Source organism: Eubalaena glacialis, chromosome X, assembly GCF_028564815.1.
Source record: "Eubalaena glacialis isolate mEubGla1 chromosome X, mEubGla1.1.hap2.+ XY, whole genome shotgun sequence".
NCBI classification, from domain to species: domain Eukaryota; kingdom Metazoa; phylum Chordata; class Mammalia; order Artiodactyla; family Balaenidae; genus Eubalaena; species Eubalaena glacialis.
In genome coordinates this window covers 93674142-93698473 of record NC_083736.1, presented here as the reverse complement: position 1 = coordinate 93698473, position 24332 = coordinate 93674142, and the positions used below count along the sequence as shown (strand labels likewise).

General features: G+C 42.4%; 1 protein-coding gene across 1 annotated transcript; it reads left to right on the top strand.

The window, feature by feature from the left end:
* Positions 1-5135: 5135 nt before the first annotated feature.
* Positions 5136-17394, top strand: XKRX (XK related X-linked). The gene is made up of 3 exons (XM_061177813.1): positions 5136-5571; positions 9857-10125; positions 15780-17394. Exons 1-3 carry the CDS (start codon positions 5237-5239, stop codon positions 16523-16525), a joined length of 1350 nt encoding a protein of 449 aa, XP_061033796.1. The 5' UTR covers positions 5136-5236; the 3' UTR covers positions 16526-17394.
* The last annotated feature ends 6938 nt before the right edge of the window (positions 17395-24332 follow it).

Sequence of the window (24332 nt, the reverse complement as noted above, 5' to 3'; positions counted from 1 at the left end):
ATTGGGGAAAATGTCAGTGAGAGAACATAGGGAGGGAGCCAGAGGAAGCTGGGAGAGGTGTTAAACTGCAGTGTAAATCTGCCCTTTATGGATGAGAGAAGGAAAGAAGGTTAGGTAGGAAGTGTCGTAGACTGAAGTGCAGTGCTAATAAAGTTCGACCAGGCTGACGGGGAGTTCTGTTGCCAAAGTCACAGGCCACATAGTCCTGTGTCTCCCAGAAATGGGCCTGACTTAGTATCCCTGCTGTGCTCAGTCACTGGCTGGGAGCAGTGTGGCTTCAGAACAAAGCAGCAAATATTGGGGTGAATTTAAAGCACAGCAGCTGGGGCAAAGGTCAGTGACACTTCCCACATTGGAAGAACCAAGAGGCGCATTTTCATGACTGTCTGAATTGGAGAAGATTGTCCACTTCTTTGGGTCACTGGCTCCCAATTCAAGGGATGGATCCTTGGACTGAGGGAGCCTAAGTCACATGTCTGTGCCCCAGCTACAAGGGGGCCCTGCTTCTTAGCAAGAGTCCTGTGTCCTCTCCCCCAGATAAAGGGGTTCAAATGCTGTACAGCAACACCCCTAAAAGGACAAATGTCTATTATACCATTACACTCTGTGAACCTCTTGAGAGCAGAGATCTTTGTCTTACTGCTATTACAAATAAATGTTTATTGAAATAACTGAATGAGTGTGGCCAGCTAGTGTTCAAACGACCTTGTACACACACACACACACACACACACACACACACACACACACAAAATCAATCAATTTAGCCATCAGGGAAATGCAAATCAAAAGCCACTAGGATGGTTATAATGAAAAAAGATAAGTGCTGTTGAGGATGGGGAGAAACACAGTGCTGATAGAAATGTAAAATGGTGCAGCCACTTTGGAAAATGGATGGTGAGGGAGTGGCTTGGAAAAGGATAATCAAAAGTCTTTGTCCTTAGGGAGCTTAGAGCAAAAAGAGAAGGCCCAGAGGATACCTGACTGATTTTGCATTACATATCTTTTAAGGATTCTAACAGTCTAAACCGAGCATTCTACAGATGGAAGCCATTCTTCCATCCTAACTACTGATTCTCCAGGCCTTGTCCATCACCTCTCACCAGACAGTGTTCTGTGACTGGACTATCAGCCACTTGCAGCACATCTCTCTCCTTCCTCTCCTTTTCCCTCGTGGATGCCAGCTACCTCTTTTTTTTTTTTTTTTAATGCTATTCTTGTCTGCTTACATTCTTTTTATTTATGTATGTATGTATGGCTGTGTTGGGTCTTCGTTTCTGTGCGAGGGCTTTCTCTAGTTGTGGCAAGCGAGGGCCACTCTTCATCGCGGTGCGGGGGCCACTCTTCATCGCGGTGCGCGGGCCTCTCACTATCGCGGCCTCTCGTTGCCGAGCACAGGCTCCAGACGCGCAGGCTCAGTAATTGTGGCTCACGGGCCGAGTTGCTCCGCGGCATGTGGGATCTTCCCAGACCAGGGCTCGAACCCGTGTCCCCTGCATTGGCAGGCAGATTCTCAACCACTGCGCCACCAGGGAAGCCCCCAGCTACCTCTTATGAATCAGCTCTGGCTGCAGGGGCTTTGTAAGCTCAAACCTATCTCCGAACCTTATGTAGTTCAGAGGGGTTCTGAAAGCTGATAAATACGCCAAGAGCTTTTCGATCAAACTGCTTTTAGACCCGTTCTCTGTTCCTGCTGAGTCGGGGGCTGGAGGTAGGGGGAGTGGGGAGTCAAATCTTGGGTCTCCCTTTCTTGCAGAACCAAACCCCTGAACACGGCCTAGCATTCATGGGGAAGCACGGGGTTATCACCACAGATGATCAGTCCTTGGGAGAACAGTGCTCTTAATGGGGAAGGGGTTCCCAGGTCCTCAGCAGTCTCATGAGTATCAACATTTCCAGGTCTGTAGTCTTAAGAAGAGTAAAGGGCTGGAGTCTAGAGATTGTCTAAAAGAGGAAGGAGAGTTGGACAGAAACAGGGCAAATTCTCAGTCAGTTTCTCCCAGCAGGGCAAAAGGAACAAGGAAATAAGAGACCAGAGGATTTAGTGACCTAAAGCGCCAGAGAGTCCTAGGGCTGAAAACAGAGAAGCTAGTGGGCGAGGAGGATCAAGTGGCAGGAGATTTACGCATATATACCAACCTTGGGGAAATCCAAAAAAAATGTAACAGTAGGGTCTCTGCCTTCAAGGAGCTTATGGTAATTTAGTGGTGAAATAAAAATTAATATACTTGAAATAATTTGTAATTTGGTGCTAAACTGTGGGATTGACCCAAAAAAGTGCTGTAGGAGCTCTGAGAAGGGAGAGATCATGTGGGCTGACATCCTCTGTGAGCTGAATGGCTGACTGAGGCAGTAGGTGCCCCACAGGACTTTATGCTCCAGCTACAATGGCTACAGCTTTTAGAGATGAGTGTGCCTGAGTCTTGTATGTTTTCCTGGAGGAAACACAGGGGAGGAAGCTTCATCATCATCACTATTTGTTAATCACTATCATCAACGAGAACCACAACAAACATTAATTGAGCATCCCTCCCTGAGTCTACACTTCTGTTTAGGAGGCAGGGCAAACACAGAAAGAGTTGAAGGACTAGAGCAAGAGAGTACATGCCAGTAGCACAAAGACAGAGGGAAAAGTGAGAGCTGGGGAGGTGAGGGAAGGCTTCCTGGAGGAGGTAATACTTGAACTGACCCTTGACAGAAGATTAGGCTTTGGGCTAATGGAGAAAAGAGTGAAGGGGGTTGTAAACGGCCTCAACAAGGCACTGAGAGAGCAAGGCAAGTGTGATTAAGTGAGAAAACCTGCTGGACTGGAGCAAAGGGTGTGGCAGGGTAGCGTGGGCGATGAAGTTGGAGAGGAAAATAGTCTGATGATTATAGAGAGCCTTAAATGTCAGACAGAAGGAGTCATATTGGAACAAAGTAGGAAGGCAGTGTAGATTTGTGTATTTGGGGAATGACAAGGGCGCAAGGAAGAAGGAGGAGAGGCTAAAAGAAAGACATGGAGATTCTACAGTCTTCCTAGCTTCAGTCTCCCATGTCAGGGTGGCCAATTCATCCCAACTCAGCAAACAGATGAGTTTCTCACCCTACTTGTGATCCATCTTGGGAATAGGTCCTGAAGAAGCCCACAAGAAGTTCTGCACCGTATACTGTTGGCAGAGAACTTTGTGCCTTTTGGAAAGGCCCAAGCCATCAACACTATGTATGAAGTGTTCTCAGATAGCATTGCCCCGCCTTGTGAAACAGAAAGGAGGAAGGGTCAGCCTCCTAACCCAGCTGCTAACACAGGTACAGACTAAGATGGGACATCTGCTTCAAAAGCAACAACCTTTTGAAGCTGATTTGTTCTTGAATCAGCCCTCGGGAAAGGAGACAGCAATTGCAGGAATCTTAAAAAACCAATACAACAGCAAGACTAAGCCTTTCTTGAAGCCATCATTTTGGTGGCTGCTACTTGGCCACTCCTCACATAGATCCTTTTTACTGACTTCCTGCAGCAAAAGGAGATTGGCACAGGCTCGGCTACATTTATATTATTACCAGGAGGCAGATGTTTTCTCTTTTCCCCCCGGGGTTTAGAATTATGCAGATGAAGGCACAAAAACAAAAGCTCAGCAAGGTGGGGGAAGATTGCTCTTAAGAATCTAGGCAAATTTCAGAGCTCTTTAAGACACCCCTCTCAATTTTTACTAACAGCTCTCCTGGCTCCTCTCCAGTCTATTTAGAATTTGGCACCTCTTCAGAACCTTACAGCCAAAGACCTGAAAGTTCATTCTAAAGTTCCCATCCTGGCCTCATTTTGCAAGTGGAGAAATCAAGGCATATAATATGGGTCTGTGGGCTGACCTTGAGTCTTTCTTTGACATTCCCTCTTTCTCTTTCTTCCTTCTGCTACATACACTCTCGCTTGGAAAGGAAACTCTACGGCCCAATTGCCCCCCAGGTCTCTCCCCAACCCCACCGTGATAAAATCTGTAGGGCAATAGGACCTAGGGAAATTCAACCCTGAGGCCGAGAGAGACACTCCTGCTTAACCGCCTGGCTTGAGCGAGTGTGGGAGCGAGCTAGTTAGGGCGGGGTAGAACTGGGTGTCTGCTGCTGTTGGCTAAGAGGAAAGCTGTGGCTCCCTCCAGGGTCCGGGGGTCGTGATGAGAAGTGCTTCTGAAGGTTGGCCCAAGCCCCTTTTTGTCGCGCCTCTATGCACCGAGCATCCTTCATCTGGCCGCCCTGGAACTCGCAGGCTGGTTTTGTTTGGCCCCAGCTGTCTCTCCCATTTCGTGCAGCCCCGCCATCGGTGCCTTCGTTCCTGAAGCCACCGACCTCTCACAGCTGGAACTGCGAGCCAGGCAGGACCCCGGCAGCAGACGGCGCCCGAGAGTTTGCCGACATCCGTCGGGCCGGGTTGGCGCCCCGCACGTCGTGTTTTTCGCTAGCAAAGTTTCTCTGTGGAAAAGAAGCCCCTCCAGCTTTCTCTTGATCCTGTAGCGGGCGCGCGCTCTGCTTCTCTCCCCGGTGACTGCGCTCGGGGCCAGGGTTGTGGCTTTGCTCCTGCCCCTGGCCTGGCTGCCTTGGGGGCGGAGCTTGGGGAATTGGAGGAGCCGCCGTGAGAACGCTTGACTAAGCGCGGGTGCGGAGAGACCGCCGGCGAGCAGGCGAGCTAATAGCCGCAGCCTAGCATTAGCTAGGGTACCTGGGCAGTGAACTGGATCCCCGAAGGGACGCTCAGGCTGCGCCCACTCTTCTGCCCTGGCTCAGTTCTCGGCTGATTTGAGAGAGCACACTGGTCAGGGCTCCTCAAGAGGAGCTGCTGAGTGTCGGTGCCCCAGAGAGAGTGGCTACCCGCCCTGACTGGGGGGCTGCGAAAGGCGGAGCCGCCACGGAAACAGCTGTTCCCATGGCTCTTGACGCGCCTGGAACTGGACTCCGGACTGGGCGCTAAGATGCTTGCTTTTGCCTTGCCCAACTTCCACAGCACGTAGTTGACGGTTGGAATCCTGGGCCAATCAAGAGTCTAGTTTCAAAGTGGTACTCCTGGCCTCTTCATCCCAGACTCCAGCAAGTCTAGTTTGAGACGAGAAGAGAGCGGTCTCCTGCTCTAATTAGTAGATCTTCGTTCTGGAATTGGACTTGACAGCTCTCCTCACCAATACTTGCACTGCAGTGGCTACAGGGTTCTCTTGGGAGGTGGGGATGGGAGTGCTCTGAAGACCAGACCACAACACTCAGAACCTCGACAATGGACCGAGTTTTTGAAATTCCTGAGGAGCCAAACGTGGAGCCGATATCCTCTCTGGAGGAAGATGTCATCCGTGGGACCAACCCCCGATTTACCTTTCCATTTGACATCCTCTTCTCCACGTTTTTGTACTGTGGGGAGGCAGCATCTGCCTTGTACATGGTTAGAATCTATCGGAAGAATAGTGAAACCTACTGGATGACATACACCTTTTCCTTCTTTATGTTTTCATCCATTATGGTCCAGTTGACCCTCATTTTTGTCCACAGAGATCTGGCCAAAGACAAGCCACTATCACTGTTTATGCATCTAATCCTCTTGGGACCTGTTATCAGGTGAGCAACTTTTAAATCTTTTCCCTCCTCCCCTGCCCCCTAACTGTGCAGAGAAAGATGAATTTAATATTTTTAAGACTGTTACTGTGCCTCGAATCGAATCGATTCTCCCATTCCCTCCCACTCTTGGTTTCCCTGCCTACCATCCAAAAAGTCTTATCTGCAGTCTTAAGTGCCACCACAGTGAACATATGGCATGTACCTGTGTTCCGAAACCATGTATGGTACCATTAATAAGACTTCATTTGACAATGTTTGCTATCTGGATTTGGGTTGTGGAAACTGGTATGAGACCAACTGATGTGGTCACCTTGTAAACACAGGCTATAGCTTCAGAGTGTGTTATTTTGACTCTGCCTTTTGGATGCTCTTTAAATTGGATGGAAGTTCCTTACCCCCTCCATCCCATCTCACATTCAGTTTCTTTACCCTGAGTTGCTTGGGCTGCTGCTACTGATATTTTCAAATTTTCTGGAGTTATTTGACATCTGGAAAGTATTTTAAGCCATTTGTGCTCATCTGGTACCCGAACCCATTGTAGTTTATTTTTCTCTGTCAGTTTATTGGTCTCCTATTTATCTCTGTATCTTTCTGCAATAAAGGTACACGGTTAGAAGGGGGCAAAGGAAGATAGCCTATCTCTCCATCTGGATGCTGTAGCACAATGTAATAGTATTGAGTCTTTCCATTCAGATTGCTTTGAAGGGACAAGAATGTGCCTTCAGGGAGATCAGCTCTGTGCTTTGTGACCACCTAGAGGGGTGGGATAGGGAGGGTGGGAGGGAGGGAGACGCAAGAGGGAGGAGATATGGGGATATATGTATATGTATAGCTGATTCACTTTGTTATAAAGCAGAAACTAACACACCATTGTAAAGCAACTATACTCCAATAAAGATGTTTAAAAAAAAAAAAGAAAGAATGTGCCTTATCCTAGGGATACAGGCATCTGTGTCAGAAGTCTCATCTGGATGCTATGTGATTTTCAAGGTAGAGAGATGTTGCAAAACTTCTGAGGTCAGTAGGAAAGAATGGACCAAGTTTATCTTGATTGCAAGAGAGGCAGAAACTTGCAGTCAGCTGAGGAATATGGGTCAGAGTGTTGATGTTGTAATTGCAATGGGAAGATATTTCATCCTTAGAAATAAACACAGTCTGAAACTGACTAAGGATGGAACTGCCCCCTTTAAAAAATTTTTTTATCAATATGTTTAAATGGGGAGGAATTGATTACACTCCATCAGCGAAAATATGAGACATCGACAGAAACAGTGGCCTGGAATTCAGGAGACCTGGAATCTAGTTTGCCCTCTGTCACTGACTAGTTACATGGCCTTGGTGAAATCCCTGAAGATGCCTTGAGCCTCAGTTCCTTCATCTGTAAAATAAATGGGTTGGGCTAGATCATGGGTCTCAAACTCAAATACTTACAGGGGACAGCCAGGCAGGTATCATAAATGAGTGAAGCAAGCCAAGGATGAGAAAAAACAGTAGTTTCATGTGTGATGATAAGTAAAAATGAAGTCTCGGTGTTAGAGAAATGATGGAGCGTTAGTGAGTACTGTGGCGATCTGGAGTCCGCAAGATCTGCCTAAAGGAGGCCAGCCGCTCTACAGCTCCAGCCCATTGTTTCCCTGTTGGAATTCAGACCCAGTATCGCCAAGGCCCCAACTTTTCAGGACAAGCTCCCAAGACAGGATTTTATGTGAAATAGAATGATTGAACATGTTGACAGCTGATTTTGGTAATTAAATAAAAGCACTGTCTGGGCCAAACACACCACAGCTGTTCGTCAGATGTGACTCAGCTGGCCTATGCAACCTCTGGACTAGGTAATCTAAAGGGCCTTTCCAGTTCTAAATCTTTGAAGTTAAGCTGTGAAAGGAAGACCTCATCTCGAACTTGGAACCAAGATGTCATTTAGAGATGTCATTAGAGGAGCAAGGAAACCATTCTTCTTGCCCTTTTCAAATGCAATATATTGAGTTAACGGATCAATCACTCTTAAGATGCAAATTTCAGGATCAATCACTCTTAAGATGCAAATTTCAGTAAGTTCTGCCCCAGCTCCCCGTTTCAACTTCTCTCTTTGCTTTGTGGCCTCCCAAGCCATCTTTGATTTGGACCGTCCATATGGAGTGTTGAGTACTATGTTTCATTTTTGTCATTTAGCTCCCACTAGAAATGATCGGAAAGCATTTATAATCTCAGTCAGCTACCCCACAGCAGGGGAAAAAAAATAATTAAAAGCTCATAAATCATATCCTTGATAATGCTTATTTTCAAGGCAAATTACTTTTTAGGTAGGCAGCAACTTGATGAATGCTATTAGGCACATGAAGGTGTTTGGAGGGCCTGGCTCCCTTGTATGAAATGCAAAGATAGTTCTGGAAATGAAAATGTACTCTCATTTGCTGCCACTTATAAGCAAGGCAAACACGCTTACTTAAACCAGTAAATGGCCTTAAGAATAGAAGCATAAACAGAATTCTTCATGCCACCACCTCCCCCAATGTTTTATTCAGCAATAACATTGATGGGCTTGGGTTAAAATCTGAACTCTCTTGTTGGAAATGCACTTATGCATTTTTCCTGAATAAGAAGAGAAAGTTGCTTTTTTTCCTTTTCTGTTCTCTCCTTCCATCTTTTTCTCTCCTGGATTTTAGAGTTTTCCCTACAACATGGATGTTTCAAACTACATGCTTTAGGCTGGTACACATGCACCAATCTCAAAGGGATCCTGTGGAAAAATGATACAAATGAACTTATTTACAAAACAGACTCAAAGACTGAGAAAACAAACTTACGGTTACCAAAGGGGAAAGGTGGTGGGGGGAGGGATAAATTGGGAGTTTGGGATTGACATATGCACACTACTATGTTTAAAATAGATAACCAACAAGGACCTACTGTATAGCACAGGGAACTCTGCTCAATATTATGTAACAACTTAAATGGGAAAAGAATTTGAAAAAGAATAGATATATGTATATGTATAACTAACTGAATCACTTTGCTGTACACCTGAAGCTAACACAACATTGTAAATCAACTATAGTCCAATAGAAAATAATTTTTTTTAAAAAAGGGATCCTGTGGAGAATGGCAGCCAGCACTGTTCCAAGCTTTTCTATTGGGAGCCAAAGGCCTAGAGAGCATATAAATCTGAGCTCGTCTTTGGTCTGTTTTTTTTTGTTAAATTACATTGCCATTATTAATTATTATCTTCTCCTTCCATCACTTCTCACCCTGTATTCTTTTTTTCCTTCTTACTCTTTCATTTACTCAGCAAATATTTATCAAATGCCCACTATGTGATAAGGGCAGTGGGTAAGATAAATGCAACCCGTGCCCTCAGCCTATCAGGAAAGACTGCTTAATTTTTGACACAACTGTTCTTACTTAGAAGAAATAGTCCACAGTTTCCATTTATTTCAGTGTGAGTGGGGGAAGTGGTAACTCAGGTGTTCCAAAACAATATGTTCTAGTTGCTTCTCTTTTCACCACATCAGAACTGCTAAAGACTTCTGATTTATATGGGGGATATGGGACAGGTACAGCAGGAAATGTGGTCTTAATATTATTTCAAGGATGATAGGATCTCATAAGGATGTTTTACTCTTTGTAGAGAAAGAATGAAGTTTAAAAGGCTATTGTTCTCAAACAGGTCAAGAGGCACCCAGAACAACCTTTAAAGAGATCTTTTGAGGTTCCCTAGGTATATAGTACACTCGGTTCTGAGTTGTCAAGCCTTTTAAGTACCCTTGTTGCTAAATGGCTTTCCTGTGTATTTGAGAGGTTTTTCCAGATCCCCTCCAAGACTTTTAGGCTGAGACAGTTATAGTTGTGGGCTTTGTCTTGAAAAAGCAGAGCTCAAAAGCTCTGATTATGGAGCTGAAAGCTTTGAATAAGGAATGCTTTACCTCAGGAACCTGAGGTGTTATGAAAACCAGAGCCTTTTGGAACCTTCATCATTTTCTCTCAACACATTTTTAATGTCTTTGTGTTCAAGCCATTTTTCTGTCACAGGCTTATTCTTAAGTCCTCAAACACTTCTGAATTGGTGTTCTTAGGTTGGTCGATTGCCAACCCAACACAAAGGATTTAGACTGAAGTGACACGTGGAAGGCATGACCAACTCCTTGCCTCATGAGAAATGAGTAGAACAGGAGAGAAGGAATGGCAAAAAGTAGCACAGCCCTGCTGAGTTATTGTTCCCCCCTCACTACAACGTTCCTTCCTAGGACAGCTTTAGTTAAGTACTCATGATGCTTTACTTCTGCAGATGTTTGGAAGCCATGATTAAGTACCTCACACTGTGGAAGAAAGGAGGGCAGGAGGAGCCCTATGTCAGCCTCACCCGAAAGAAGATGCTAATAAATGGCGAGGAGGTGCTGACAGAATGGGAGGTGGGCCACTCCATCCGGACCCTGGCTAGGCACCGCAGTGCCTACAAACGTATGTCACAGATCCAAGCCTTCCTGGGCTCAGTGCCCCAGCTGACCTGTCAGCTCTATGTGACCCTGATCTCTGCAGAGGTCCCCCTGGGTAGAGGTGAGTGGGGTCAGGAGAGGGGAGGGCTCCACTGAAATCAAGGGTCTTAGAAATCTACACCTGAGCTGTCCAATATGCTGGCCACCAGCTTCATGTGGCTATTTAAATTAAAATGAAAAATGAAAAATTTATTTCCTCAGTCATACTAGCCACATTTCAAGTGCTCAGTAGCTACGTGTGCCTAGTGATTACTCTATTGGTATTATAGAACTAGTTCTATTGGACAGCACCGAGAGTCAACTTGGGGAGCCAGACATCTCAGGCCTGCCAGATTTCTTAAACTGGGGTAAGGTATTTAGACTAAAAATGCCACAGATAAACCCTCTCTGGACCCAGAAGAAGCGAGTAATACCAGCAGCCCGTAGGACATTTTCCCTACCCACAGTGTTTAAATTGTACTGAGTGTGTTTGGTTGGTTGGTTGGTTGGTTGGTTGGTTGGTTTAGGGATGGCTGCCTTTAAGTAAGAGGTTCCCAAATATTACGGATCATGAGAAAATATAATTACTGGATGAAAGCTTCCTTTAAAACTTACATCCCATACTCAGACCTGAATCAATCTGAGTGTGGGAGGCCAAGAATCTGCATTTTTTTTTAACGTACCCCAGTTGATTCTGATCAGCCACTTTTGGGAATCACTGATTTAATCACTCCTTCCAACTCCAGTGGGGAGAAAGAAAAAGGGGTGTGGAATGAATACTGATGCGAGTCTGGCCTGGTCCCAGTCCTGACCTTCTCTGTAATCTTTAGAGGAAGTTACCAAAGAGGTCACTGTCTTAATTTCCCACTTGTAAAAGAGGGATCCCGAGATGAGTAAGCCTGTAGCTTGGGCTGGAGCTGGTACAGCTGTGGGTACAGCTTTGGACCATTTCCTTATTATTAGGTGCTGACCCTGCTTGGCAAAGCCCTATGTTTCAAATAAAGGAGGAAATGTGCCCTCTTTTTTTCTCTACTAAGAATTGTTCATGAAGTTCTACTGGTCTTGAAGCTTTTTACCTACCTAGAATTGACAGTAGTATGGGGAGAAAAATCTGGAAATGATGATGCTCTTCCTCCTGAGAATTTTGAGGGTAATTAAATCATCTAATTAAAATATGTATGCATTATAAAAGTAATACATGCGCAAACCGGATGGCCTGCAGGTAATTGTATATGCACAGACTATTTCTAGAAAGATATGCAAGGAACCATTTACCTCTAGCGAGTGAAAATGAGAAGTCAGCTGACTTTTATTAGCTTTTACTTTATACCCTTTTATATGGTTTGGATTTCTTTTTACCATGATCATGTATTACTATTTTTGGTCCTTATTTTTTTTAAATATAAAAATCAGACATGGTTATGGTAAAGATTCAAAGCTGTACAGAATATATATAAAATAGGAGATGTAATCTCACTTCCCAAAGGTAATCTGTTTACCATTTAGTGTATATCCTTCCAGACTCTTTCCTTTCTCCCTCCCTCCCTCCCTCCCTCTCTCTCTCTTTCTCTCTTTCTCTTTCTTTCTTTCTTTCTCTCTCTCTCTCTCTCTCTTTCTTTCTTTCCTGTGCTATACAGCAGGTTCTCATTAGTTATCTATTTTATACACAGTAGTGCAGACTTCTTTTTATTATGTAAATATAAACATACATACAACATATATATGTGTATATATATATATTTGCCAAAAAAAGCAAATTAAACATTCTATTCAGCAGCATGTTTTTTTCAAAAGTATGCCAAATTTCTTCAACAGTTATTTATATATATAATAATAATAATGATAAATATACTATATATTTCCTTTATATGAATTGGACCATTCTTTCTTATTTCCCTAATCTTCTGTTGGTAGGATTAAAATTTGTTTATAATTTTTCCATCCATGCAAAAAAGTTTTTCTCTGATTACAGACTATGCTCCTGTGAACATCTTTATAAGCATCTGTGTACTGGAATGAGACTTTGTAGAATAACTTCTTAGCAGTAGAATTGCTGGGAGAAAAGATATGCATATTTAGAATTTTAGCAGTACTGCCAAAAGGTTGTATGAATTTGTATTCCCACCAGCAGTGTATGAAGATGCCTGTTTCTTTATATCTTAAACTAAATATTTATATAATTATAAAATAACTGTTTTAATAATTTACTTTCTTTATGAGTGAAGCTGAGCATCATTTGGTCATTCTGTTCTTTAAATATCTTATTTATATGTTACTCACTCTTTCTAGTGGGTTGTTTATCTTTTCCTTATTAATTTGGAGGATCTATTTACTTATTCTGGCTATTAATCTTTTCTCTGCTGTGGATAAGTGTGTATGTATACATTTGTATAATGTTCTGTATGTGTGTACACACACACATTTTAAATGTGCATATACATGTCATACATGTAACAGATGTGCAACACACTATATGTAAGAGACAATATACTTGTAGTATTTTCTGGCATTTTGAAGTACTAAATTTTTATGTATTCAAATTCTTTATTGCTTTTAGGTCTTGTGCCTTTCAAAGACCTTTCACAGCTCATATCTAGTAGAGCAATTTAGCCTGATCTTCCAAACAGAATGAATTTTCACAATCAATTTGTCAATTCCCCCACCAGAAAACAAAACAAAGCAAAACAATAACAACAAAAGAAAAAACATTTTATTGAGACTGTGATTGGGATTGCATTCAATTGTTTAGGTTATTTTAGAGGGAGTTTACATCTTTACAGGATCAATCAATTTCATATTAGAAGATAATTTAACTCTCCATTTCGTTAAATATTTAAAAATCACTTCATCGAGGTACAATTGACAAACAAAAACCTCTACCTATTTAATGTGTACAACTTGATGAGTTTGGAGATAAATATACATCAGTGCAGCATCACTACACTCTGTGCCATAAATATGTAAGACCCGTAGCAAGAAAACTATAGTTGACCCTGGGTATCTGCAGCAGGGGATTGTTTCCAGGACCCCCTGCGGATACCAAAATCCATAGATTTTCAAATCCCTTATATAAAATGGTGTAGTATTTGTGTATAACCTGTGTACATCCTCCCATATAGTTTACATCATCTCTAGGTTACTTATAATACCTAATACAATGTAAATGCTCTGTAAATAGTTATGAATATGATGTAAATGCTAAGTAAATAGTTGCCAGTGCATGGCAAATTCAAGTTTTGCTTTTTGGAACTTACTGGAATTTTTTCCCGAGTATTTTCTATCCATGGTTTTGGTTGAATCTGTGGATGCAGAGGGCCAACTATATACAAGTTTACCGAAGTACATGTCATTAAATATTTTTAAATATACTTCAGTAAAGTTGTATCATTTTCTTATTATAGGTTTTTCACATTCTTGTAAGGCTTATGTCTATCTATCAGTTTTGAAATCACCTGATTTCCTAAGTGTCAGGGTAGCACCTAAGCAAAGTAAATGCATCTCCTGCACTTTTGGAAATAGAGAATGGTGATGATGATGATGATGATGATGATGATTATAGGAGCTAACAGATAGCATTTACTATGTTCCAGGCATTTCTCTATTTCATTTAAATCTTCACAACAACACTATGAGATACTTGTTATTATCCACATTTTACAAATGAGAAAACAGAGGCACCGAGAGGTTAAGCAAATTCCCCCACAAGGTTCCATAAGTAATAGATGGCAAAGAGGTTTGGAATGCAGGACATCTACCTTTAGGATCCGTGTTTCTAACTATAGGTCACTCTACAAAGGATGTAAGGGAAACTTTCTACAAGGCCTTGTTTTCAATTCTTCAGTGATTTCTCCTATTAAAAACTTTCTGACAACACCCTCTCTTTTAAGGTTTTGTGAACTACTTTTTGGTTTTAGTTTTCCTCATTTTCACCCACCCTCCTGTCTCCTCTTTGCTACCCCTTTTCTTATTCCTTTTTCTCTGGAAGGCCATCCAGATCAGCATAGATGAGCAAATTTCACTAGTAGCATTATGACCTCTTATGGCATGTGTCTTTTTGTAGGGAGACAGATGGAAGGTGTTTTTACATTTATTGGAAGCATCAGGCTTTCTGCTTTTTATTACACTACTATCAATAAACGAGTTCTAAATTTAAGGGAAAGCATCACCACACTTGGCTGGCTGTACATATGCCCTGATGTTCCAAACTCCACAAGGAGCATCAACTCTTGAGGATGGGACTGAGAGTGGTTTATAAAGCTAAGAGTATATCAAATCATTATGCTGTACACCTTAAACTAATACAATGTTATATGTTGATTATATCTCAATAAAGCTGGAAAAAATAATACGTAATAAAAATAAAGGTAAGAGTAGACACTTTAAGAGAGTCTTCCAGTCTTAGAGACTGCAACCCTCTACTTAGAGCTGGAAAAGATCTCGGAAACAACGCTGTGCTTCTTTTGGGGTTTCTATCAGAAGGTCTTTACTTTGCTTGCAGATTAAATTGACATTTCAATGGCTCTAGTTCCCTGGATCCAGTGTTTTATGGGAACAGAAAGCTCCAGCTTTTCTTTTGGATGAGTACACTCTGGCGTCTCACTCTCCTTGAGAGCACTAGATTTTTCTTAGTGATTGGTATCCTCTGATATAAAGAAAGGAAGAAAAGGAAAGAGCCACTGTGTGACCTATAGTTGAGACTTAGGATAGCAGGATTAGAGGGCATCCTGATCCTTCAGGGCGCCTACTCTAACGCACAGTGGTATGGATGTTATGGGCTAGGAAATGGGATTTTTAAATTTTTAAACCACTCTGCCAGAAGTTTGGGGATTCCTAAAGTATACCAAAGCATTGGGAAATTGGTATTGCTGATGAGTAATACAAGCAACTCTAGAGTATCTCAGTGACCTAGGGGACCGAGGCACATGGATATTCAGTGAGTCGCACAAGCTCTCACACTGCTGAACCAAGCACTTCTAATCGTAGGTATGTTATGGTGCCTCTCTAAACTCAGAATTCTTCATTAATTCCACAAACATTTGTTGAGCACCTACTATGCTCCAGGCAGTGTGCTAGGCTCTGGTGATACAGCAGTGAACAAAATAGACATGGTCCCTTCTGCCCTCATGGAATTTCCAGTATATATTTTATGTTCTAGAAGCATACACAAGCAAGATTAGTTCCTTGAAGAAGATGTTCATCAAAGCAGGGACTTCTATAACCAAAGGCATTCTCTCTGAGTCTCCTAAGACTGGATTTTTTTCAGATCAAGTTCTCTCTGCCTCCAGCACTGTTTTCTCAGAAGCTTGTTTCATCAGGTAGATGCTGCCCATCCCTTTATATGTACTCTTATTGTGTTAGTGACCTCTCAATGCTAGTGACCTCTCAATGATGGTTCTGAGGCCCACTGTTTTTTTAGTTTATTTTGTATGTTTATATGATTATTAAAATATTACCAGTGTATGTTCATTTCTTATTTCATGGGAAATTTAGAAACTAGAGAAATGTAGAAAAAATTAAAAACTGCCCCAATCCCTGTCATGCAAAAAAATTTAGTTTATTTCCATTTTCTTTCTGTGTATGCTGTTTGTTTACATAGCTCTGTTCATTCGTAGGTTTGCTCTTAACTTGGGCCCTTGAGTCTCACCTATCATCTCTCTGGACCTCTGGGTCAGAGTACAAACTTCACCAACATTGACTGATTATCTATTTTCTTCTGTTTCTTTTTTTTTCTTACAGCTGTGCTAATAGTCTTTTCCCTGATATCTGTCACCTATGGGGCTACCCTCTGCAATATGTTGGCTATCCAGATCAAGTACGATGAATACAAGATTCGCCTTGGGCCACTAGAAGTCCTGTGCATCACCATTTGGCGGACATTGGAGATCACCTCCCGCCTCATGATTCTCGTGCTCTTTTCAGCCACCTTGAAATTGAAGGCTGTGCCCTTCTTATTGCTGAACTTCCTGATCATCCTCTTTGAGCCTTGGGTTAAGTTCTGGAGGAGTGGTGCCCATATGCCCAATAACATTGAGAAAAATTTCAGCCGGCTTGGCACCTTAGTGGTGTTGATTTCCGTTACCGTCCTCTATGCTGGCATCAACTTCTCTTGCTGGTCAGCTTTGCAGTTGAAGTTAGCAGACAACGACCTTGTTGAGAAAGGTCAGAACTGGGGACACATGGGCCTGCACTATAGTGTGAGATTGTTAGAGAATGTGATCATGGTCTTGGTTTTTAAGTTCTTTGGAGTGAAATTGTTACTGAATTACTGTCATTCCTTGATTGCCTTGCAGCTCATTATTGCTTATCTGATTTCCATTGGCGTCATGCTCCTTTTCTTCCAGTACTTGCACCCGTTGCGCTCACTCTTCACCCACAATGTAATGGACTATCTCCACTGTGTCTGCTGCTACCAGCACCCTCGGGGCAGGGTTGAGAACTCAGAGCCATCCGTTGATGCTGAAGCAGGGCAAAGCATTGTCTGATTCTGTCTTTCGGGTATTTTGGGATGGGTTGGGGTTGCCAAGAGCAACCGTGAAATTGAAGGAGATGATGAGGCTCATGGGTGAGTACCCACCAGGACATTGTTTTGAGTTTTCTTCTGTAAGCCTATCAGAAGAAAGAGCAGCCCCCAAATAGATTTTATTTCTTTAAGATTGACTACTATGTTTGGACACCAAGGTAACCACTGTGTACCTGGGAGGGTCAGAGATATCATTCACATTCCTCCCACCCAGGTCAGCTGTCTGGCTGCCCTATGAGATAACTTACCTCCATGCACCTAAGGCTCTCTGTAGCTCTGCTCATTGGCTTGAGCGTTACTGAGGTTTCTGTGGGCTGAACTGAATGGCCCAGAATCCCACCAGAATATATCCTGATTGATCAGAGGATGTGCCTGCTTATCAGCTATGGGTACCTCCCAGGAAACAGTCTGACTTATGTGAAACCTGTAACTGTGAACGTGGCTGGGGTCTTTTCATTCCAGTGAGAAACACTGATTAAGAGGAAAACCCCCACTATTAAAAGAGCTGCTCCTTAAATGAGTTAGCTCTCCATTAGGGCTTTACTAGTGATCATTCATCAAGGATCTTTCTTTTCAGTGGCCCTTCAAAGGCACACTCTGAGGAGGGAGTACAGAGTGGGTTTCCTTCAAGGCATAAAGCAGAATGGCTATCTCAGGGACCTGCATGGGCCTCCACTGTGCTGAGTGGAGTGGTTGAATCAAAGCTCTCACTTCTTGCCTACTTATCAGGGATTCCCTCCAACCTGGCTTTTCTGTGCTCTTTGACCAACATTGACGTAGATCTCAGAGAAGCTGAACTGTAATTGAAAATGTTTCTAATGTGTGGAAGAAATGAAGATTGCTTTGTGTTTCCTACTATCCTGAGTATTTTGTTGATTTGTTTTTTAGGGGGGAGAGAGAGGTAATAATAGCTAGGACATCGCCTTTATGTTGTTTGGGGTTGGGAGAGTGGCTAACACTCCAAGGTAGAGTGAAGGCAGAGGAGGGAAACGAGATCACGTTAAATCATCATTGGTACTGCTTTCTGCCCACAGGATTTTATTTTCTAATAAGGAGCATATGCTTATCAACCATCTGCTCGCTCCCACACCCCCAGTGGATGAATGCAGTTCTCCCTTCCTTATGTATCTTAATGTTTATATCTTATATGAGTTGGGTATTTTGATGAGAAAGTCAGCTGGATGCCTCTAAAGTCACCAAGGAATTGAATTTACTATGGCCGCTGCCTATTGGGATCGAGTATCCCAGCATTTACCTAACTAATACTTGCCCCTCACAGACCAGGAAAGTGAGAAGAACTCCTAGTAGCGTGTACAGTTGTGCCCCACAATGCTGCGAAGAACTGTGAACAATCTAACCTAAGGCTTTCCATTCTCATCCAGTTTTACTCTTGGGATCATGTTAAGGATTTATCTTTAGCCATTTCCCCTCCTCTTATACAGTGTCAGGACATTATGTTGGAAGAGCTCCCTCTTCTAAGTAGCAGGGCTATGAGCCAGAATTGTCCTATTTGCTGATATGTCTAGTGTGGTTTTCCCATCTTCAACCACTGTTTGGGGCTAAAAGGATTGGATACTTAATTTGGGGGAGAGTGAAGTGACTTGCTTTGGAGCAGTGGAGATTTCCTTTTTCAACCTAACTCCCGTATTCCTCATCCTCATCTTTCATGATGGAGATGTAGGTTGTTGTCATAAAAAGCACACACTGCTGTCCTCTGACTGTTATTCAAGGTGAATTTGAAAGAAATAATCTACCAAACCTCCAGAAGAACACACTGCCTCTTTGGAATTCAAGCAAGAATTTCTTCCTAATGGTTAATATGCCTTCCATAAGAGCAAGAGTGCTGTGGAACTATAATTTGGTCCATAAAAGCCATGTGACTCGGCTACTTAAGGGTCAGATGCTATGAGAACACAGAGACACACAGTGAGCAAGGCAAGCCAATTAGAGCTGGAGTGGAGATACACAGGGCAGAAAAATGTGCCTCATGCCGGACCAGGCATATTTTCCCCCACGTATCCTCTCCAGCCTCAGTGACTTAATATCCCAGGAATGCAGCGAGTTTAGGGTAAGGAGTGTGGAGCAAGTTCCACCTGAAAAACCTGTTGCCCTTACCTACAGAGAAGAGGCACTAGTGATACATTATACAAATGAACCTTCAGAACCTCCTATAGGTGGTGGCCTTTCTGTTCCACAGCAATCTCTTAAATACACAGGAGATGAAGAAATTGTGGAATACGGGGGGTAGAGCAGAGGAAAGTGCTCCCTTCCATCTGCAAACACTTCTTTAATTGACAACTCTCTTTTTATCCTCAAATCTTAAAGTAACACAGGGTACTTTTGTAGGGGCAAGTCTAACGGAGTGGGAGAGGAGGCAGAGATGGGGCCAGCAAATGGGTCTTGGAAAAGGAGTGCAGAATCACAAAGTTTGGGTGTAAATGCTAGGCCATTGTAACAACAACTATCCTCGTGTCATTGGAAAGTCAGTAGGCTAAGTATGGGCAAATGAACATATTAAGGAAACGTATTAAATAAACTAATGGTCGTCAATTTCATTTGCTCCACAAATGCCTTAAAGACTATGGGCATAGAACCATGAGGCACTGTCGGATAATTAAAGACTAGCTAATATTTATGAGCACTTACGATATGTCTGGCATGGTCCTTTATATGCATTATTTCATTCAATCCTCAAAACAACTCTTATGAGGGTAGGTACTGTTATTCCACATTTTACAGATGAGGATTCTAAGGCATAGAAAAGTGAAGTGACCTGCCTAAGGTCACAGAGAGTGTCAGAGCCAGATTCAGTCTTGGGCACTCAGGCTCCAGACCTTATACTCTTGATCATGACGTAAACCTCTAAGTTCTCTTAGGTCCTTTGTGAAATTATTTTAATATGTTAGTGGTTTCAAGAATATTTTATGGGCTATGGCTGGGTTCATATCAAGCATGCTTTCTCACAAACACTCCTTATCAAGGGGCACCACTCAGTTCACTCTAGAGAAGGGTCAAGTCCTAAAAAGCTTAGGATAAAAACCGAGCATGTGTTCACATGCACTTATAGGCTGGGGACTGGGAGAGTTAGGAAGTGGGGGGTGAAGGGAATCATTTCCTTTCTAGTTTCAGGATTTTGTCTCCTGTATATTCTTAGACACATACCTTCTAGACCCTGGTTGTGGGAATAAAAACTGGAGGGAGCAATTCCCAGTCAGGTTTGTATGAGTACTTCCTCCAGAAATAACCAGTCAGAGCAGGGTAGTGCTGAAGCTCATTCTCTTATACTTTCTCTTGCCAACACCGCTCTTACTCCTGCTGAGAAGCTGACTCCCAGAGCAGGCCAGAGGATGGGGATGGTACAGAATAATGCCCCTCTGGGAGCTGTCAGTCCTGAGAGGCTAGGTCAACCTTGAGTGCTCTTTCAGCTAGCCCCCTCATCCCTGCACCTCACAAGGTCATAGTCCTTAGCATTACAGAATTGATTGCTACTTCCTGGGATAGGCGAGGTGGGCGGCTGTAGGGTTGGGTACTCCCCAGAACATTCCATCTAAATCCATGAGACTCTGTCTCTGAGAAATCTTTTAGTACAAAATCAGTTGACTCTGGACCCTCCAAATCATTTATCCAAGAATGGAGATCCTCCTTCTCTGAAACTTTTGCTATTGGGCTTTATTACTGTTGGGAGGCGGGGATATTGAGTAATAGCCTCTGAACTGAGAAGGAACTTTAAGACCAAAAAGTGAAGCAGGCAACTCCATAAAGTACAATTATGAAGTTTATTGGGGGTAACTTACATACAGGCAGGATCGGGTGGACAATGATCCAGAGGAGGGTGGGAGGGAGACGCAAGAGGGAGGAGATATGGGGACATATGTATATATATAGCTGATTCACTTTGTTATACAGCAGAAACTAACACACCATTGTAAAGCAATTATACCCCAATAAAGATGTTTAAAAAAACAAAAAATATGAGTTCGTAATGATATTTCCAATTCAAATTTAATAGTACAGGGTTTTACCTAATTTCTTTATTTTGTACTTATATCTTTTTTCTCTTACCCTGGTAATCTTGGTTTATAACTACATTAACATCATACTTATTTACTTTATTCTAAATAAGCCAATAATAATTTAAAATAACAATGCCAATATTATGATTAACAGTAAGACTACTGAAAGCAGTTTAAGATATCGTTTTCTTTTTTTTTGCCACACCATGTGGCTTGTGGGATCTTAGCTCCCCACCAGAGATCGAACCCATGCCTCCTGCAGTGGGAGCTGGAGAATTCCCACCTTTGTGGTTCATTTTGTTCTTAGACCATATATAGCTAGGGATGTACAGCCAAAATACTGTCTTTTAAAGCCACTTGACGTTATTCTCTTCTTTGTGTGATTATGCCACCAACTTGATAGACAGTGAGGTTCATTTGTTTCAGTTTGTTTTCAGTTTTTAAGGATTGATTTTTATTTTCCTTTTTACTTAATTTTATTTTTAATTGTGCTTCCAACATCAGAACTAGATAACAAGGTACATTCAGAGAAGTTTAGCTTCTATTCCTGTCACTGCACTCTTCCCTCCTTCTCCCAGTTTGGTTTATACTATTGATGTTTCTTGTTGAAAAATATAAGCAAATATGTATAGGTATTTCTACCCTTTTTGTACACAAAAGATGGCATATTATAGAAACTATTCTCTACCTTGCTTTTTACCACTTAGTATGTTCTGGAGATCATTCTATGTCAATACATGAAGATTATCTTCATCCCTTTTTGTAACTATATTATTCCATTTCGTGGATGTACTGGGTTTCTTTCAGTCTTTTGATATTACAAATAATGTCGCAATGAATACATTGGACATATGCTATTTTTGAATTTTTTTCCAATATGCGTTTGGAATAGTTTCTGGAAAGTGAGATTGCTTTATGTATGCACATCTAATTTTACTAGATTGAGACAAATTCCTCTCCATAGGGGCTATACCATTTTCCATTCCCATCACCAATGTGTGAGAGTTCAGGCCTCTTTATATCTCTCCACAGGGCCAGTGTGGATCAAATTGTTAATTCTGGCCTTCATGGCACAGGAGAGGCTTCACCTTCCTCACCACTCATCCCACAGATACATAAGAGAGCTTGCATCCTATTATTTTCTCTATTACATACCCTGTGCTAAAAACAAATGGGTTGCCTGACAGTAATGAGGAACAAAGTAACGTGGCAAGCCTTGGCTTGTTTTGCGCCAGGTCACAAGCCGCCTGAGGCTGAAGTAGGTTCCGAAACATGTTAAACAGCCCTGACAGCCTGATTGCAAATAGTCCTCATTGTCCGCCGTCTATACCAATCATGTGATCTTGCCTATGAGCCTGTGACTGAAGGGCATAGACCAGTACGCACAAGGCAGAATGGGACATTAGATGTGCATCTTTATACTTCCCCGAAGTACTTGTTTTCTGTTCACTACTGTCAACTTTGAAATAAACCCATTGGAGGCATCCAAAAGACAAACACATTGTTGTTATTGTTGTTGATATTTCTTTCATCTGAGGCACTTGTCTTCACTTCCATTCACTGCTTCTCCAAGTGTCTCCTTGGAGCTCTTGCCATCTTATGGCAGGTCAGCAGGCTTAAGAACTGAAATATTGACTTTTCAGAAGTGTGAAGAAAGTGTTTTCTAAACTATAACAGGCTGAGGCTCCACCCCCCACCAGCTCTGGCAACACTGTGAGGTAGAAAATGTTCATTACCAATGTTCCAAGGTTTTCTTTTCTAGACCTCCCCTTATTCTTGTGTTCCCAGCCCTTCTTCAAGGTGCCCTCTCTCTGACCTCAAATACTCAGAGCCCTGGTGGTCTCTGCACCTATCAATAGCCTCTTGTGACCATATGTCATCACATTCCTCTCCTGGAGAGTTTGTCCTCTGACTGTGAAAAGAAAGGCTCTGTCTTTGGCTAAAAGGAGTTCAGGCACCAGGGAGGGTGGCAATGGCAGAATGAAGGGAGGATACAAACTTGAGAGAGACCTTTTCCTGAAATCATGTCATGCAAACATCGTCTATTCAGCTGCTGCAGGGACCCTGAATTAGCAAGCTGAGAGAGGAACCGAAAGCACTTTCTGATATAATGGCAAATTTTCACAGTAGCCTATCAGTTATTTCTATCCATGGTACATGCTGGGTACTGCAGCTCATTAAAGCTTTTCCCCAGAGCTGACTTGATGTTTCAGTGGTAGTCTAAAGGTTGTGATCCGAAGGGTTCTGGGAAGACTCCGGGGCCAAAAAGATGTTTTCCACTAGACTTTTACTCTTATGGAAATTTGCACTTGTATGTGAAAATATGTACTGTAAATTATAAAAGCAAAACATGGTTCCACTTAAATATGGCAGATTGAACATCTGAATTTGGTTTTGCTCCTTCACCAAGCCCCATTTAAATGACGGTGAAAGAAAACCTCCAAGACTTGCAAAATAATAACAAAAGGATTAGTATCCAGAATATGTGTGTTTAATATGTAAAAAAATGACAATGAAGGGATTTTTTAAAAAGGCATAACCCACAAGACTGAAGGGAATAGGAAAGAAGATAGCATAGATAGTATTTTGAAAGCTGGAAAGCAATGGTGAAGTGGGTAATTTACTCAGCAGATCTGACAGAGCTGAACCTTATAACAATAGCAAGAAAAAAACAATTTGCACTGCCCCCCAAAAGGGATCAGGAATTGACAGAACCTTCAAAAGTGGGAATGAAGATGGGGCTAAAAACAGGGGGATTGGTTGAAAGCAAATCCCCGGAATCCTTCCTTCATTCCATGAATATAGCAACTGTCCTTTTTCCTGACAAAGGATTGAAGATTTATTTTCTGGAAAATGTAAAACAGAGAATGTCTGGACAGGAGGGTTACTAGATACAATTGAGGACAAAGGTATCCAACCAGAAACAGAGAGAGTAAGTGAATGTTTACATACTGAACGCTGATACTTTAGCCCTCTTCCCCACTCAGTTTCCAGAAAGCTGGTGGCCAGTTATGTATCCTCCAGATAGGAGACTGGAAGACTCTTCTCTGGAGGATCAGAAGAGCCCAAGAATAAAGACCTAAATATATTGATGCCAAGTGTTCCCCAATGAAATGGCCTAACTACATTATCCTACAGTGAGTGTCACAATTGACAAACACCAACTACAGGCTTTGAACTTCCAATTCGCTTTTTAGCTTCCCATTGTTAATTATAATCAGATGGCCAAAGGTCAGTACACATCTGAACAAAGTCTCTAATATGAAAGATAGTAGCCCACATAAACATAGCAAAAGTGGATAATGTAAAGTTTTTCAGTCTGTTTCCTCTACCCCAAAGCAGAGCTTGAGGTAAAGGCTTGCCTGCAGGTGATTTATTTTGGGAAGTAATCCCAGGAAACAAGAATGAGAGACCTGGGATAGTAAAAAAGGGAAGGAAGGAAAGGATGCATTATCAAGTAGTCACTGCTGTTGGCAACTGGGGTTCTGTCTTGCTAGTACCTTCTGAGGAGCTATGTTGGACCTATCTCAGAATTATCCTCCTGAGTTATGAAAAGGGAGAGCATTAATCCACTGGCTCCCATCCTTCACTGGTCAAGGATGTCAACTACCGTGCACTTCTGGGTTATGTAGGCTGCAGTGCAGAGCTGATTTCCCCAAGCATAACTTTGTAGGTCAGAAGAGCTCTAGGGTGTGAAGCAATTCTTGGTGCAGCTAAAGTGAGGCACTGTCAGATTACTCCTGCAAAAGACTGGTT